This window comes from Pseudophryne corroboree (assembly GCF_028390025.1).
Source record: "Pseudophryne corroboree isolate aPseCor3 chromosome 3 unlocalized genomic scaffold, aPseCor3.hap2 SUPER_3_unloc_16, whole genome shotgun sequence".
Classification (NCBI taxonomy): Eukaryota; Metazoa; Chordata; class Amphibia; order Anura; family Myobatrachidae; genus Pseudophryne; species Pseudophryne corroboree.
In genome coordinates, this window is record NW_026967504.1 from 428702 (window position 1) to 444525 (window position 15824).

Consider the following 15824-nt stretch of genomic DNA (forward strand, 5'->3'; position numbering starts at 1 on the left):
AATTGTTTATTACTCACCTGTGCTGATATCTGTAGGCATTTTCTCCTCCTTATATTGCTGATAACACCTCACATACGTCTCCCTCTAAATCTTCTGCCTTTATATCAGTCACATATGTATATTCTTCTCCCTCTATATCTTCTGCCTTCATATCAGTCACATACGTCTCTTCTTCTCCCTCTATATCTTCTGCCTTTATATCAGTCACATACGTCTCTTCTTCTCCCTCTATATCTTCTGCCTTTATATCAGTCACATCTTCTGCCTTTATATCAGTCACATACGTCTCTTCTTCTTCCTCTATATCTTCTGCCTTTATATCAGTCACATACATCTCTTCTTCTTCCTCTATATCTTCTGCCTTTATATCAGTCACATACGTCTCTTCTTCTCCCTCTGTATTTTCTGCCTTTACATCCGTCACTACGTCTCTTCTTCTCCCTCTTTATCTTTTTTCTTAATCTCAGTCTGACATTCATCCTAAACACAGGTCGAACCAGTGAACACAGGTCGAACCATGTGTGCAGTGTACATTACTGTGGGCAGAACTCTTAACCATTAGGCTATGGACCATGTTTTTGTACATGTTTTTGTACCAGACCATGTTTTTGTACAGCAGAGAGAATTTTCTCAAGGTGTATTCTGAGTTTATTACCAATATCAATATGAGGTGGAAAATAACTAATACCATCAGGTTGAATCCAGGATTTTATTTCCCTTTAAAAAAGGTAAATAAAAATAATCCTGGTAATTATAGACCAGTTAGTTTAACCTCTATAGTGTGTAAAATATTAGAAGGTATCTTGAGGGATAGCATAGAGGATCCCCTACAGGCTACAAAGTTTATTAGCAAAAGTCAGCATGGGTTTGTAAGGGACAGATCATGTCAAACTAACTTAATTAGCTTCTACGAGGAAGTGAGCGAGAATCTTGATCAGGGAAAAGCAGTGGATGTGGTGTATTTAGATTTTGCAAAAGCCTTCGATACAATGCCTCACAGGAGACTGATCATCAAATTAAGGGAACTAGGTCTAGGAAATACTAATTGTACATGGATAGGTAATTGGCTGGATAACAGAGTACAACGAGTAGTGGTCAATGGGATGTTCTCCAGCTGGGCACCAGTAGTCAGCGGAATACCACAAGGGTCCGTAATTGTCCCGCTACTGTTCAATATATTTATCAACAATCTAGGAATAGTCCTGGAAAGCACAGTGTCAATCTTTGTGGATGATACTAAGCTGTGTAAGGTAATTAATTCAGATAGTGATGCGGAGTCTCTACAAAATGACTTTTTTAAACTTGAAGCCTGGGCGTCTAAATGGGGAATGAGGTTCAATATAGAAAAATGCTAAATTATGCATTTTGGGAAAAAACACACAAGTATCGTATACTCTAAGGGGTATATTCAATTGAAGTCGAAAGCTGCCGTCTGTCGGAGATGGCAGTTTTCAACTTTTTAAGGTCGAATTGTGAGTCAACCTATTCAATTTCAATTTGAATTCAATTTGTCGAAAAGCACATGGATCGGCGAAATAGCTGCCGATCCACGTGCTTTTGTCGAAAAACGGAGCCAAAACTGACAGATTTTTGGCCCCCTTTTCGACCATCTCAGTTCGACTTTAAAAAAAAAAGTCAAATGAGATTGGGACAGCAGCGCCGGAGATGGGGAGAGCTGAGGCAGGGACGGGGTGAGCAGGGTTGGAGGACAGCCGCTGCTCACAGCAGCATCCACCCAGCTCCAGCAAGTGAGACCTTGCTTGCTGGAGCCGTGTGGACACTGCCGTGAGCGGCGGCTGTGAGAGAGGGAGACATGGAGCGGCAGCGGATGTGACAGGGGGGACGGAGTGGCGGCTGTGACAGGGGGACGGAGCGGCGGCTGTGAGACAGTAGGGACAGGGGAGAGCCGCGGGCAAATGGGGGAGAGCAGCACTACAGCAGCGGTTATATAGCTGCTGCTGTAGCGCTGCTCTCCCCCATCTGCCCGTGGCTCTCCCCCCACACATCTCAATTCGACTTTTGTAAAAGACGAATTGAGATGTCCATTAAATAGAGAAACATTAAAATTAAAAATAGAGAAGCATCAAGGCGTCTCTGTATATTTGGGGTCCCTAGCGCTATATCTAGGTGCAGGGTGTGGCACCCCAAAACACCAGCATAAGCCAGAAAGCCCAGCGTGGCATACCAGTGTAAAGCTATAGTGTTAATAAATTAGTATTTAGGAAGCCGAAGCTATAAAGAAAGTGATACAAAAATAAAATGTAATTAAAATAGAGAAATAGTGTTAAAAAATGAATAAGTGAAAAGTGTTAATAGAATGTAAAGGTATGCCACACTAAGGCCATCCAGCTCAGCCAGTCCAGAGGCACCACACCTCCATTACCCCAATCTGGGTCTAAGATTAACCAGCAAGGAGCCACATGATAATGGCTCCTTACTACAATATGTCTAAGATAAGAGCCACAACCTGTACCTACATATAGCGCTAGGGACCCCAAAAATATAGAGACGCCATGATGCGGCTTTGGGGCTTATTCACACATTTGCGCAAATATGTGTAACCAAGATCTCTGAATTCTAATATTATGTGGGATTTATATCTGGTTACTGTTATCATTCAGGGTGCTGGGGGAAACAATGTCTCTCTTTTTTTCTTGCTTAGAAATACACCTCCCTTTCGAGCACCTGAAGGATATCATGATTATAGATAATAGGCTTATCAGTACACAATGTCAAAATACTGCTAAAAAGGCAAGGTATTAGCGTGCATAACACAGGGCATTGAGACAAGGGACGAGGATGTAATCCTGCCGCTGTACAAATCATTGGTACGTCTGCACCTGGAATATTGTATTCAGTTCTGGGCACCATATTATAAAACAGATATAGGAGAACTAGAAAGGGTTCAATAGCAGGCTACTAAACTGATTAAAGGGTTAGAGACACTGGAGTATGAGGAAAGGCTTGCTAAGTTACATATGTATACACTAGAAAAGAGGAGACTAAGAGGTGACATTATTAATATCTTCAAATATGTAAAGGGTCATTAGAAGGAGCTAGCAGCGGATTTGTGTAGTAAAATAACCCTGTATGGGACACGTGGGCACTCGCTGAGGCTAGAGGAGAGAAAATTCTGTACACAACATAGGGAACGGTTCCTCACGGTAAGGACAATAAAAATGTGGTACTTCCTGCCGGAGCAGATAGTAATGGCAGACTCTGTAAATGTATTTAAAAACCGATTAGACAAATTTCTAACTGGAAAGAGTATCCAGGGTTATAGCATTTATCACAGTGACATTAATCTGGGAGTGGTAAGAGTCATTGTTGTCAATTGGTACTAAGACATTACATCAGCAGGTACATTATAATATGATCAGCTGATCACAGATTACAGGTTGAACCCGATGGACATTTTGCCTCTTTTCAACCTCACTAATTATGTAACTAATAACCTTATATAGGAGTTTAACCGTATTCAGACGCATAGCAAAAGAAACAACAGTAATAATTATTAGACTCATATGCATCCGGCACTTATCCAACTATTCGTACTCAAAAGGTAGATAGAGACTTAGTGCTTTATTACCCGGCTCAGTAGAGTGGGTACAGGGAGACTCACCTCGCTTCCAGGACCGATCAATACGTTAGCGAACGCTGAGTGGATCCAGACACTAATAGTGTACACACTCACCCCGTGAACCTACAGTGAACACAGATGACCAAGTGAACACTACCGCACCAGTCACACAGCCGCCTATGCTGTGACTGGGTCCTTTTAGATACACAGCGTCTCAGATGGAAGCCGGAAAACGGTTCATGGGAGGGGTGAGCAGGGGAGCGTCTGACTCCCCACTGCTGACATCAATCCCAGGGATCGTGGCCTCATACTACCTCTGGAGCCTATGATCCTGAAGGCTAGCACTGGTGCAACCTAGGTGGCATCCGCGTCAGTGACTGTTTGGTAGTCTCCTCCAAAACAGTGCAGCTGTGTCCGTGTTCTCCCTCTAAGCAGAACCGATGCCTTTCCTACTCCCCATGCTCTGGCCACAGCCGGGTAACTTCTGCTGGACTTGCTAGTATATATCCGACATGGACTGCCGCCAAAACAGCACTGTACATGTGGGTAAGCGTTGTCACGGCCCGGCGGGGAACTGTTGGAGCGACTGTTTCTAAGGTGCGTGTAAGATGCTTTTTAGAAAGATCACTCTAGAAAAAGACTATAAAAATAAAATAAGAAAGCTTATGGCTGCAAAAAAACAGCAGCCCTCTGACCATGGTCTGGCTCTTGCTACACCAAACAAAAAACTGATTTGCCTGAGCCAGGAGGTGGGGATATATGGACGGGCCCACTGCATGCTGGGAGGACAAAAGCTTTGACCGTTTGGTGCCCACTATCGATAGTAGCTGTGAAGATACTGGGTTCCAAATCACTCAGGCACAGTGGTAGATGAAAAAGCAACAGTGGTTTATTGAACAGAATGAGCTATAAACAGCTCAGCACACCTCTGTAATCCAATTCCACATGACAATTCCCACCACAAACTTTATGGGGATAAAAAGTACATATCTGACATGAGAAATGAGGCATAGCTATATTGTCACGGACCTCTCATTTCCTCACAGTAGCCATGGGCCAGATGTTATTTCCCATCATTTACAGACTTCTGTCGCTGCACCGAGATGCTAGGCTGTCAGTCAGTAGCCCTGCACCACTCCGGCTCTTACATATAGTGTGCTGTTCCTGCTGGGAATGGGATGCCCCATCCACCTCACTGACGATCATAATTCTTATCATATAGAACTAAAGAATACTTCGATATAGTGGGCAATATAAACTGCCAGACAACATTTGTGGTTTATGTAATCTCCTGCATTTGCGGTTGCCAATATGTCGGTAGAACAATACGCTCTCTAGGTTTTTAGAACATAGAAGATGAATTCTTAAAAAGTCAACTAAACACTGTGTACCTAGACATGTTTGCTCACTCCATGGAGGTGATTGTGGGGTTCTGTCCATACAGGGAGTTGAACATATAAAACAGACATTCCGAGGTGGGGATAGATATAACCTCCTCTGTAAGAGGGAAGCATACTGGATTTGTATGATAGATACTTTGTTCCCTCTAGGTCTCAACGAAAACATTGAGCTGAATAATATATGAATCAATATCTGTATGTTATTCTATTTTATCCTATAGCTTCCTTTTTCTTCTTCTTCCCTCCCCCTTTTTTCCATTGCTGTTTTCTTATCCTTCTGTTAAGAAACTTATAGGCCCTACACACTTGGTGATTTTCTGAAATTCATATTTCAGTGTGGAGACTTAAGCGATGAACGATGCGCGTCCCCGCGCTCGTTCATCGCTGGTCTCCCGTCGGCTGTGCATGCAGGCCAATATGGACGATCCCGTCCATATTTGCCTGCACTTCAATGCAGCCGGGTGACGGGGGGAGCGAAGAAACTTCACTCCCCCCGTCACTGCCCCCCCCCCCCCGCCGCCGGGTCGCTCGTCGGCCGTATCGGCCGTCGGGCACCTCGGCGGGACATCGCCAAGTGAGTAGGGACCTTACGTCTATACATACATATATATCCTTTGCGATATCTATGGAGTATATTATACACATGGTACTTTGTATCTATCTCTGGATTATTATTTGTCTAGTGTGATATGAGCAACAATAGACTCATATATATATATATATATATATCACAATGACTGATAATTCAGAAAAGATTTTTCTGTTTAATTATTATTATCTGTAAATCTTAGGAACATCTATTTGAATATTTTCTCTCCTACTACTTTGAATACAGTGGTTTGGTCCGATATGCTTTCGGTGGGTTATTACTTGTTTCTTGGAGCTTTCTAATTAAATTAATGGTTATACTCCTCAGAGATTGCTTTTTATATTGAATATATGTTTTCAGAAAGTGGTGGGAATAACTTGAAACACGAAACCCCTTCAAAGGAATAGAGAGGAGAATAAATATTCAAACTATATATAAAAAATAATCTCTATAAAGCAAGACGTATTTAATGTCAAACTAATAAAGTGACATATTAGGTATCTGTATGTCCATTAGAAATTCTATCTGTATATACATATATATGGGGATTAGTGTGTTCTTTGTTTTCCCACCACTATCTACTATAAGTACTAATTTTATTGTTTAAGATTGATATTATCTGTATAGTTCTTTTTTCTTTTTAACAAAAGAGCACCTGTATTAATTACATCATGTGGATCAACTCTATACAAATTAAGCAACACCGAGCATTCACTCAGGTGTGCATATCACCACTCAAAAGCCAATTGGATACAAACGGTTTAAATACCCATTTACTTCTTCATTGGGTATTCATATCTCCTGAGAAAACCGCTGTTTGCCTGTGGCGGAGAAACGCGTTGAGGGTTGTAGCTACTGTCGGTCTATTGAAGGAGATTCATCCACTTAGTTTAACCCTGCTATAAACAATTTCATTGATCCCCCCTGCTGTCACACAGAACGCTACCGCCCGCCGCTGTGCTGAGACGCCCTGTCTGCAGACTGATCATCGGAGCTCGCGGCATCTCCCTCTGGTCCATCTGTTAGGGATACCTGCAGCCGCTTGTAGCTCACACTGCACTTTGCTATTGACGGGAACCAGCAGAGATTACCAACATTGGGTGAGAACACTGACCTATAAGTGAGGATACTAAACTACTCAAATTATCCACTTTAATACCGTGGGATCCCTCTGGTATATACATAAATTGGAGGACTCCTTCACTCTATTATGTTAATTAATGGACCGCAGTACTGCACATATCAGCTGATTCAGCCGCATTTAAGTACAATCGATCTAATGTGAGTGATTACAGCTGAATATGTATACAGTTTATATACAATCAGAAATATTGTGGCTACATTTTATCTGGTTATTATTGGCATAACTGTTTTTATTGTGTTGAACTCTAATAAATATTAGAAATATTTTTATTTATATACCATCAGCGCTCTTTTATGTCTCTATTGAAACTTAAACAATCTATATCGTCTAAGGCATCCAGTTGCCGCATAGGAGCTGCTGTCTAATAATCAATATGTTTGGTGCTCATTTAATACATGTAACATTGCATTAGCGCCTGATTTAGCTAGGTAATTATATCTTGCTCAGCTGTCAGTCATGCAACCCCACTGCTCCCACTCTCTCCGTACTCATACATACATGCCTTTCTGGGAGTGTCTCATCCTGGTTGTCAGTGAGACAGTATATCTGGAACAGCTGTGTAATGATGATGATGTGAGTGTGTGTGCTGAGTAGTGAGTACTGCTAGTCTTACAGCTTAACTGCAGTGTAGCAGTGTGGTGGGGGTGGGAGAAGGGGGTTGCTACACCAATGAGTCAAGGAATGGAGTAGTTGGATGGGACTCACAGCAGGTGGTGAAAAGCTTAAAAAGGAGAAGTGGTTGGAAGGGGAAGGAACTAGTAGGTGTAGAAGGGATTAGTGAGGGTAAGGACTCTCAAGGAAAATTGGAGTGGGAGCCCACAGGTACCAAATTGGGTAAACAGCAGCTCTTAGGAAGGAAATTGTTGAGCCAGACCCTGTGGTTGACCCTTCTCTGCCTCATGTGGGGTGGATACTTGGACTCTCCAGTTCCTGGGGAGGCTGTGGATTCTTTTTGCCCACTACCTGGTGGTTCTGTGGCTATCTCAGGCCACAAACCTCCTAGATGCCTGGCCTCCAGATAAACATGAAATGGTCATGGAGGTGGTCCTGGGCTCTGTGAAGGAGGAGGTGGAAAAAGCAAAGGAAAGTTGTGTCCCTTCTGAAGGGGCAATGGTGGACATTGTGAATGGTGAAGGGAAGGTTTTTGTGGGTGAAGAGGGAGTTATGCCATATATCCCAGAAGCATGGGTCCTCAGCCTATATGATGTGCCACTATTAATGTGGCTTCTGTCTTGTCTAACCAAGCTTGATTTATGGGCTTTGTAATTTTTTTAAGCCGGATAAAGGCTGATTTTTTATTTCTGCAGTAGACTAGAATAAGCCAAGACATTCCCACTTCCATTATACCACCGGAATGTGACGGACAGTGACCACCGTGCCATCACTTACCTGTATGCTTACACGAAACAGAACGATGGAACACTTACATGGTTTCTTTACATCTTCTGGGGTCCACTCCGAGATTAGACATTATGGCGTAATTACTCAGACGGGAATATAAAACAGAATAAAAATAAAAGCTATAATGCAATAATTAGAAGCAAACAAAAGCTTTTATTATGAAATCATACAGGGGAGTATCCGCACCATATAGATGTAACATACAACAAACCACCGCAGATGGAACCCGGGTGACTCTAATACACATGGTAATGTACAGGGTATATATGGACAGGATCTTGTATCAGAAAACACTCAGCACTCCTGATCAAGATGAGTGTCTGCAACAAGTTAGGTAAACTAGAAGTGAAAACACGTTCCAATGGCCGCCATATTGTCGTGCAGCAATATAGATTGTGCAAACTGGTATTAGACATTCACATTTACACAAAGCACAAGATACAAAATAAACAGCAGAAAAAAGACCTAAGCATTTGGGATGTATTATTTAGGAAGTAAATAGAGGTACATTAATGAAAAGCGTGAGTAACAGTCATCAGTCTGCTTGAGAAGGTCTCTAGAGTGGAGGCTTCTTACAGTGCAAGGCAGTGAGTTCCATGGTCAGGGCTGCAAAACTAAAAGTTCAACCCATAAATGAATGACAGGAGATTCTTGGTACTGCTGGTAACAGTCCTTCATCTGTAGAAGCAAGCAGGGCAGTAAGGAGGCAGGAGCTGCTTCTAGTACCTTGGACCATGTAATGTTGGGCTGGGAAGGTCAGTTAGCCAATTATGAAATATATTTGTCATCTTACAGGCAGCCGGTGAAGGGAGTAGAGAATGGGTGTTATGTGGCAGGAATTAGCTGGTTAGGTAACAGCTTGGCTGCTGCATTCTGTACTAGCTGCAATCTCTGTAATTCTTTTGCTGGGTGACCCAGGTAGATGGCATTGCAGTAGTCTATGAACTTCTGAGGGAATCAAGTGCTTGATTCTGGCTATGGTCCACAGATGAAAGAACGAGGATTTGTATGTGGCGTATACCTGATGTCTGTGTCAGCCACATACCAGGACAACACAAAGATTCAGCACATGTTCAGTATTTTGCAATTCTGAACACCAAAGCATAAATCCAGATGGTTGGTAAAGCTGTAGTCTTGTCCTTTGTTGGTGAGCTCCTATTATGTTTCACAAAGACTGAGTCACAGCCAACTGGCATCATCCACCCCTGGCGCTCAGCTAGACAACCATTTAGGATTGGTATTAGGTTCTCAGTACATGGTGCAAAAAGCAGGTCATCTGCATAGCAGTGGTAGACCAGGCCATGACGTCTGATTATATCACCCAGTGGTAGCATGTATATTTTATAAAGCATAAGAGATCGGATTCACCCTTGAGGAACATTGGACGACAGTGATAATTATACTCCAGAAGATGTAAATGGTTCCGTACTTGGGTAATGTCTAATATGTTCAACAAGAGCAGATTTATTTCTCTCACAGCATGAAAATGGCCTCTCATCTGTGAAATCGCTGATGTTTAACAAGAACTGATTTCCGTGCAAAACATTTCCCACACTCAGAACAGGAATATGGCATCTCACCTGTGTGACTCCTCTGATGACTAACAAGATGTGATGTCGATGAAAAACATTTCCCACACTCAGAACAGGAATACGGCTTCTCACCGGTGTGACTTCTCTGATGTATAACAAAATGTGATTTGCGTGCAAAACATTTCCCACACTCAGAACAGGAAAATGGCATCTCACCTGTGTGATTTCTCTGATGTATAACAAGATGTGATGTCGATGAAAAACATTTCCCACACTCAGAACAGGAATATGGCTTCTCACCTGTGTGACTTCGCTGATGTATAACTAAATGTGATTTGTGTGCAAAACATTTCCCACACTCAGAACAGGAATACGGCTTCTCACCTGTGTGACTTCTCTGATGTATAACAAGATGTGATTTCCATGCAAAACATTTCCCACACTCAGAACAGGAATATGGCTTCTCACCTGTGTGACTTCTCTGATGTATAACAAGATCTGGTTTCGATGAATAACATTTCCCACACTCAGAACAGGAATACGGCATCTCACCTGTGTGACTTCTCTGATGTATAACAAAATGTGATTTGTGTGCAAAACATTTCCCACACTCAGAACAGGAATATGGCTTCTCACCTGTGTGACTTCTCTGATGTATAACAAGAGCTGGTTTCCGTGCAAAACATTTCCTACACTCAGAACAGGAATATGGCTTCTCACCTGTGTGATTTCTCTGATGTGTAACAAGAACTGATTTACATGCAAAACATTTCCCACACTCAGAACAGGAATATGGCTTCTCACCTGTGTGACTTCTCTGATGTATAACAAGATCTGATTTATATGTAAAACATTTCCCACACTCAGAACAGGAATACGGCTTCTCACCTGTGTGACTTCTCTGATGTATAACAAGATCTGATTTAGATGTAAAACATTTCCCACACTCAGAACATGGAAATGGCCTGTCACCTGCCTTAGCTGGCTGATGAGTAATAAGGTTTGTGTTTTGTGTAAAACATTTGGCATCTACAGAACAGGGAAACACTGAATCTACTCTCAGAGCTATAACAGATGCACCAATATCAGAGTGATCAGGAGAACATTCCCCAGGATCAGGGGGATCAGCTGACAGAGCTGGATGTATAATTGGGGTAATGGGGTTATCTCCTGGAGAATCCTGTCTACTGTCATCTGTTATTTCAGAATCCAGGGATAACATTAGATGTCCTTCTGAGATATTCCTGCTTGTGTATCCATCTCCTGGAAATAAAATACATTAATATATAAAATGAGTAGACAAGACCAAGGGTGTTACAGGATACAATATATAATTCTATAACAGACATTTTTACCTGTAATCATTGCTTTTATGTTTATTAAAAAACAAAAAAAGCTAGGATGCTTAGACTGGAGCTTGATCAACACTGAAAGCTCATGTGGGATTACTAGAGGGGACGTGGACGCTCATGTGGGATCACTAGAGGTGACGTGGACGCTCACGTGGAATTACTAGAGGTGACGTGGACGCTCACGTGGAATTACTAGAGGTGACACGGGCGCTCACGTGAGATTACTAGAGGTGACACGGGCGCTCACGTGAGATTACTAGAGGTGACACGGACGCTCACGTGGGATTACTAGAGGTGACACGGACGCTCATGTGGGGTTACTAGAGGTGACATGGACGCTCATGTGGGGTTACTAGAGTTGACATGGACGCTCATGTGGGGTTACTAGAGTTGACATGGACGATAACGTGGGATTACAAGAGGTGACACGGGCGCTCACGTGGGATTACTAGAGGTGACACGGGTGCTCACGTGGGATTACTAAAGGTGACACGGACGCTCACGTGAGTTTACTAGAGGTGACAGGGGCGCTCACGCGGGATTACTAGAGGAGACAAGGACGCTCGCGTGGGATTACTAGAGGTGACACGGACGCTCACGTGGGATCACTAGAGGTGACGTGGATGCTCACGTGGAATTACTAGAGGTGACGTGGATGCTCACGTGGGATTACTAGAGGAGACATGGACGCTCACGTGTGATTACTAGAGGTGACACGGACGCTCATGTGGGATCACTAGAGGTGACACGGACGCTCATGTGGGATCACTAGAGGTGACACGGACGCTCATGTGGGATCACTAGAGGTGACATGGACGCTCATGTGGGGTTACTAGAGGTGACATGGACGCTCATGTGGGGTTACTAGAGTTGACATGGACGCTCATGTGGGGTTACTAGAGTTGACACGGACGCTCATGTGGGGTTACTAGAGGTGACATGGACGCTAACGTGGGATTACAAGAGGTGACATGGACATTCATGTGGGATTACTAGAGGTGACATGGACGCTCATGTGGGATTACTAGAGGTGACATGGACGCTCATGTGGGATTACTAGAGGTGACATGGACACTCATGTGGGATTACTAAAGGTGACATGGACACTCATGTGGGATTAGTAGAGGTGACATGGACGCTCATGTGGGATTACTAGAGGTGACATGGACGCTCATGTGGATTACTAGAGGTGACACGGACGCACATGTGGGATTACTGGAGGTGACATGGACACTCATGTGGGATTACTAGAGGTGACATGGACGCTCATGTGGGATTACTAAAGGTGACATGGACGCTCACATGGGATTACTAGAGGTGACACGGACGCACATGTGGGATTACTAGAGGTGACATGGACGCTCATGTGGGATTACTAGAGGTGACACGGACGCTCATGTCGGATCACTAGAGGTGACACGGACGCTCATGTGGGATCACTAGAGGTGACATGGATGCTCATGTGGGATTACTAGAGGTGACATGGTTGCTCATGTGGGATTACTAGAGGTGACACGGACGCACATGTGGGATTACTGGAGGTGACATGGACGCTCATGTGGGATTACTAAAGGTGACATGGACGCTCATGTGGGATTACTAGAGGTTACATGGGCTTTGCAATAATAAAACAGCAAAGAAGAGAAAGTGCTGTCCTGTTTGCGCACTAATAAATAATATATAACCTTTATTAAGTACAGTAAAGTATGTAAGATAAATCAGTGATATATTAAGCACAAAGGTAAATGTATAAAGTTGAATAAAGTAATAAAGAAACAAGTGTATTTGTTGTTAAACATCGGCATGTATATTATATTGGGGGATAATTGATTCAGTGCTGGTAATCCTGTTCAGTAAGAATATATTAATATATTACACCCATACGAGGATGGGATAAATTACACATTTAATAATATTGTGGCAGAGTTTCCTCCAGCGGTAATCTCAATGTAACATCATACTGTATGTATAAACATTTTATGGGGGGGGATTCAGTTCATCGCAAAAACTCCCTAACCAATTAGCCGCAAAAAGTTATTGGTGATAATTCTCCATAGGTTTTTTATTTTGCTCACAAATCTCTGCGCACTGAGCAGTTGTGCGGTGTTAGGAGGAACTTATTTAAAATAAGATTTTAAACCTACCGGTAAATCTATTTGTCCTAGTCCGTAGAGGATGCTGGGGACTCCGTAAGGACCATGGGGTATAGACGGGCTCCGCAGGAGACATGGGCACCTAAAAAGAACTTTTCCTATGGGTGTGCACTGGCTCCTCCCTTTATGCCCCTCCTCCAGACCTCAGTTAGAGAACTGTGCCCAGAGAAGATGGACACTACAAGGCAGGATTTAAAAATCCCAGGGCAAGATTCATACCAGCCCACACCAATCATACCATGTAACTTGGAACATACATAACCAGTTAACCGTATGAACAACAACAGTGACGGTCAAAAACAGACTCCAACTGTAACATAACCCTTATGGAAGCAACAACTATATACAAGTCTTGCAGAGTTTCCGCACTGGGACGAGCGCCCAGCATCCTCTACGGACTAGGAGAAATAGATTTACCGGTAGGTTTAAAATCTTATGTTCTCTTACCTCCTAGAGGATGCTGGGGACTCCGTAAGGACCATGGTGTTTATACCAAAGCTCCCAATCGGGCGGGAGAGTGCGAATGACTCTGCAGCACCGACTGAGCAAAAGCTAGGTCCTCGTCAGCCATGGTATCAAACTTGTAGAATTTAGCAAAGGTGTTTGAACCCGACCAAGTTGCCGCACGGCAAAGCTGTAATGCCGAGACGCCTCGGGCAGCCGCCCAAGAAGAGCCCACCTTCCTAGTGGAATGGGCCTTAACCGAATTTGGAACCGGCAATCCAGACGCAGAATGAGCCTGCTGAATCGTATTACAGATCCAGCGAGCAATAGTCTGCTTCGAAGCAGGTGCGCCAATCTTATTAGCAGCATACAGGACAAACAGTGCCTCTGTTTTCCTAATTCTAGCCGTTCCGGCTACATAAATCTTCAAAGCCCTGACTACGTCCAGGGACCTGGAATCCTCCAAGTCACTCGTAGCCACAGGCACCACGATAGTTTGGTTCAGATGGAATGAAGAAACCACCTTAGGCAAAAATTGAGGGCGTGTCCTCAATTCCGCTCTATCCACATGAAAAATCAAGTAGGGGCTCTTGTGTGACAAGGCCGCCAATTCTGACACTCTCCTTGCCGATGCCAAGGCCAACAACATGACCACCTTCCAGGTATGAAATTTAAACTCAACCCTGTTAAGTGGTTCAAACCAGTGTGATTTTAGGAACTGCAACACCACGTTCAGGTCCCACGGTGCCACTGGAGGCACATAAGGAGGCTGGATGTGCAGCACTCTCTTTACAAACGTCTGGACTTCTGGAAGAGAAGCCAATTCCCTCTGAAAGAAAATCGAAAGGGCTGAAATCTGTACCTTAACAGAACCTAATTTCAGGCCCATATCCACTCCTGTCTGCAGGAAGTGGAGAAAACGCCCCAAATGAAAATCTTCCGTAGGGGCGTTCTTGGTTTCACACCAAGACACATACTTTCACCAGATACGGTGATAATGTTTCAATGTTACCTCCTTCCTAGCCTTTATTAAAGTAGGGATGACCTCCTCCGGAATACCCTTCTCCGCTAGGTTTCGGCGTTCAACCACCATGCCGTCTGTCACGAACCTCGGGCAGCGGCGACCGCGCTTGTCCCTGCGGGTGGCCTGGTCTGCCCGGCGCCTCTCTTCCCCTGTCAGTCTCCGGCTTCAGCGGCGGGTCGGCGCTGCTCTCCGGCGGCTTCCCGGAAGCAAGGGCGCCGCCATCACAAGCAAGGGCAAGGAGGCGGAGCAGGTCTGACGTCACCTGCCTGCTCCGCCAATCAGGCTAGGGCGGGGAATTTAAAATCAGATACCAGGCAGAGATCCGATGCCTGAGTATCTTCGTTTCTCCTGTGGAAGCTATGATCCAGAGCTCCCTCGTCCCTGCAAGCATCCTGTGCTTCCAAGCATCCTGTCCCTGCAAGCATCCTGTGCCTACAAGCAACCTGTGCTTCCAAGCATCCTGTGCCTACAAGCACCTCCGTGCCTCCAGTTACCTCCGTGTCTCCAAGCACCTCGTGCCTCCAAGCACCTCCGTGCCTCCAAGCACCTCCGTGCCTCCAAGCACCTCGTGCCTCCAAGCACCTCGTGCCTCCAAGCACCTCCGCGCCTCAAGCACCTCCGTGCCTCCAGTTACCTCCGTGCCTCCAGTTACCTCCGTGCCTCCAGTTACCTCCGTGCCTCCAAGCACCTCCGTGCCTCCAAGCACCTCGTGCCTCCAAGCACCTCGTGCCTCCAAGCACCTCCGCGCCTCAAGCACCTCCGTGCCTCCAGTTACCTCCGTGCCTCCAGTTACCTCCGTGCCTCCAGTTACCTCCGTGCCTCCAAGCACCTCCGTGCCTCCAAGCACCTCGTGCCTCCAAGCACCCCGTGCCTCCAAGCACCTCCGCGCCTCAAAGCACCTCCGTGCCTCCAGTTACCTCCGTGTCTCCAAGCACCTCGTGCCTCCAAGCACCTCGTCCCTCCAAACACCTCGGTGTCTCCAAACACCTCCGTGCCTCCAAGCACCTCCGTGCCTCCAAACACCTCCGTGCCTCCAAGGGTCTCCCAGCACTCCCTGTACTCCCAGTACCTCAGTGCCTTCAATACCACAGTGTCTCCAATATCTCAGTACCCCAGCCTTCATTATTTCTACAAGTCTTGTCTTACAGGAGACCTACAAGAATTCCTCTGGGCCTCCCGCCTGCCGTCTTAGTTCTGCATGAGGA

General features: G+C 44.8%; 2 protein-coding genes across 2 annotated transcripts in view; one reads left to right on the forward strand and one right to left on the reverse strand.

Moving 5' to 3' along the window:
- Positions 1 to 15824, forward strand: part of LOC134983471 (zinc finger protein 84-like) — a 98931-nt gene that overhangs the window by 21129 nt on the left and 61978 nt on the right. The gene's annotated exons all lie outside the window — the stretch shown is intronic.
- On the reverse strand, positions 8378 to 10906 carry LOC134983481 (oocyte zinc finger protein XlCOF6.1-like). The gene has a single exon (XM_063949150.1). The coding sequence runs from the start codon at positions 10866 to 10868 to the stop codon at positions 9609 to 9611; it is 1260 nt and encodes a 419-aa protein (XP_063805220.1). The 5' UTR covers positions 10869 to 10906; the 3' UTR covers positions 8378 to 9608.

Coding starts and splice junctions, on each gene's coding strand:
- LOC134983481 (XM_063949150.1), bottom strand. CDS start 10,868: ATGTTATCCCTGGATTCTGAAATAACAGATGACAGTAGACAGGATTCT.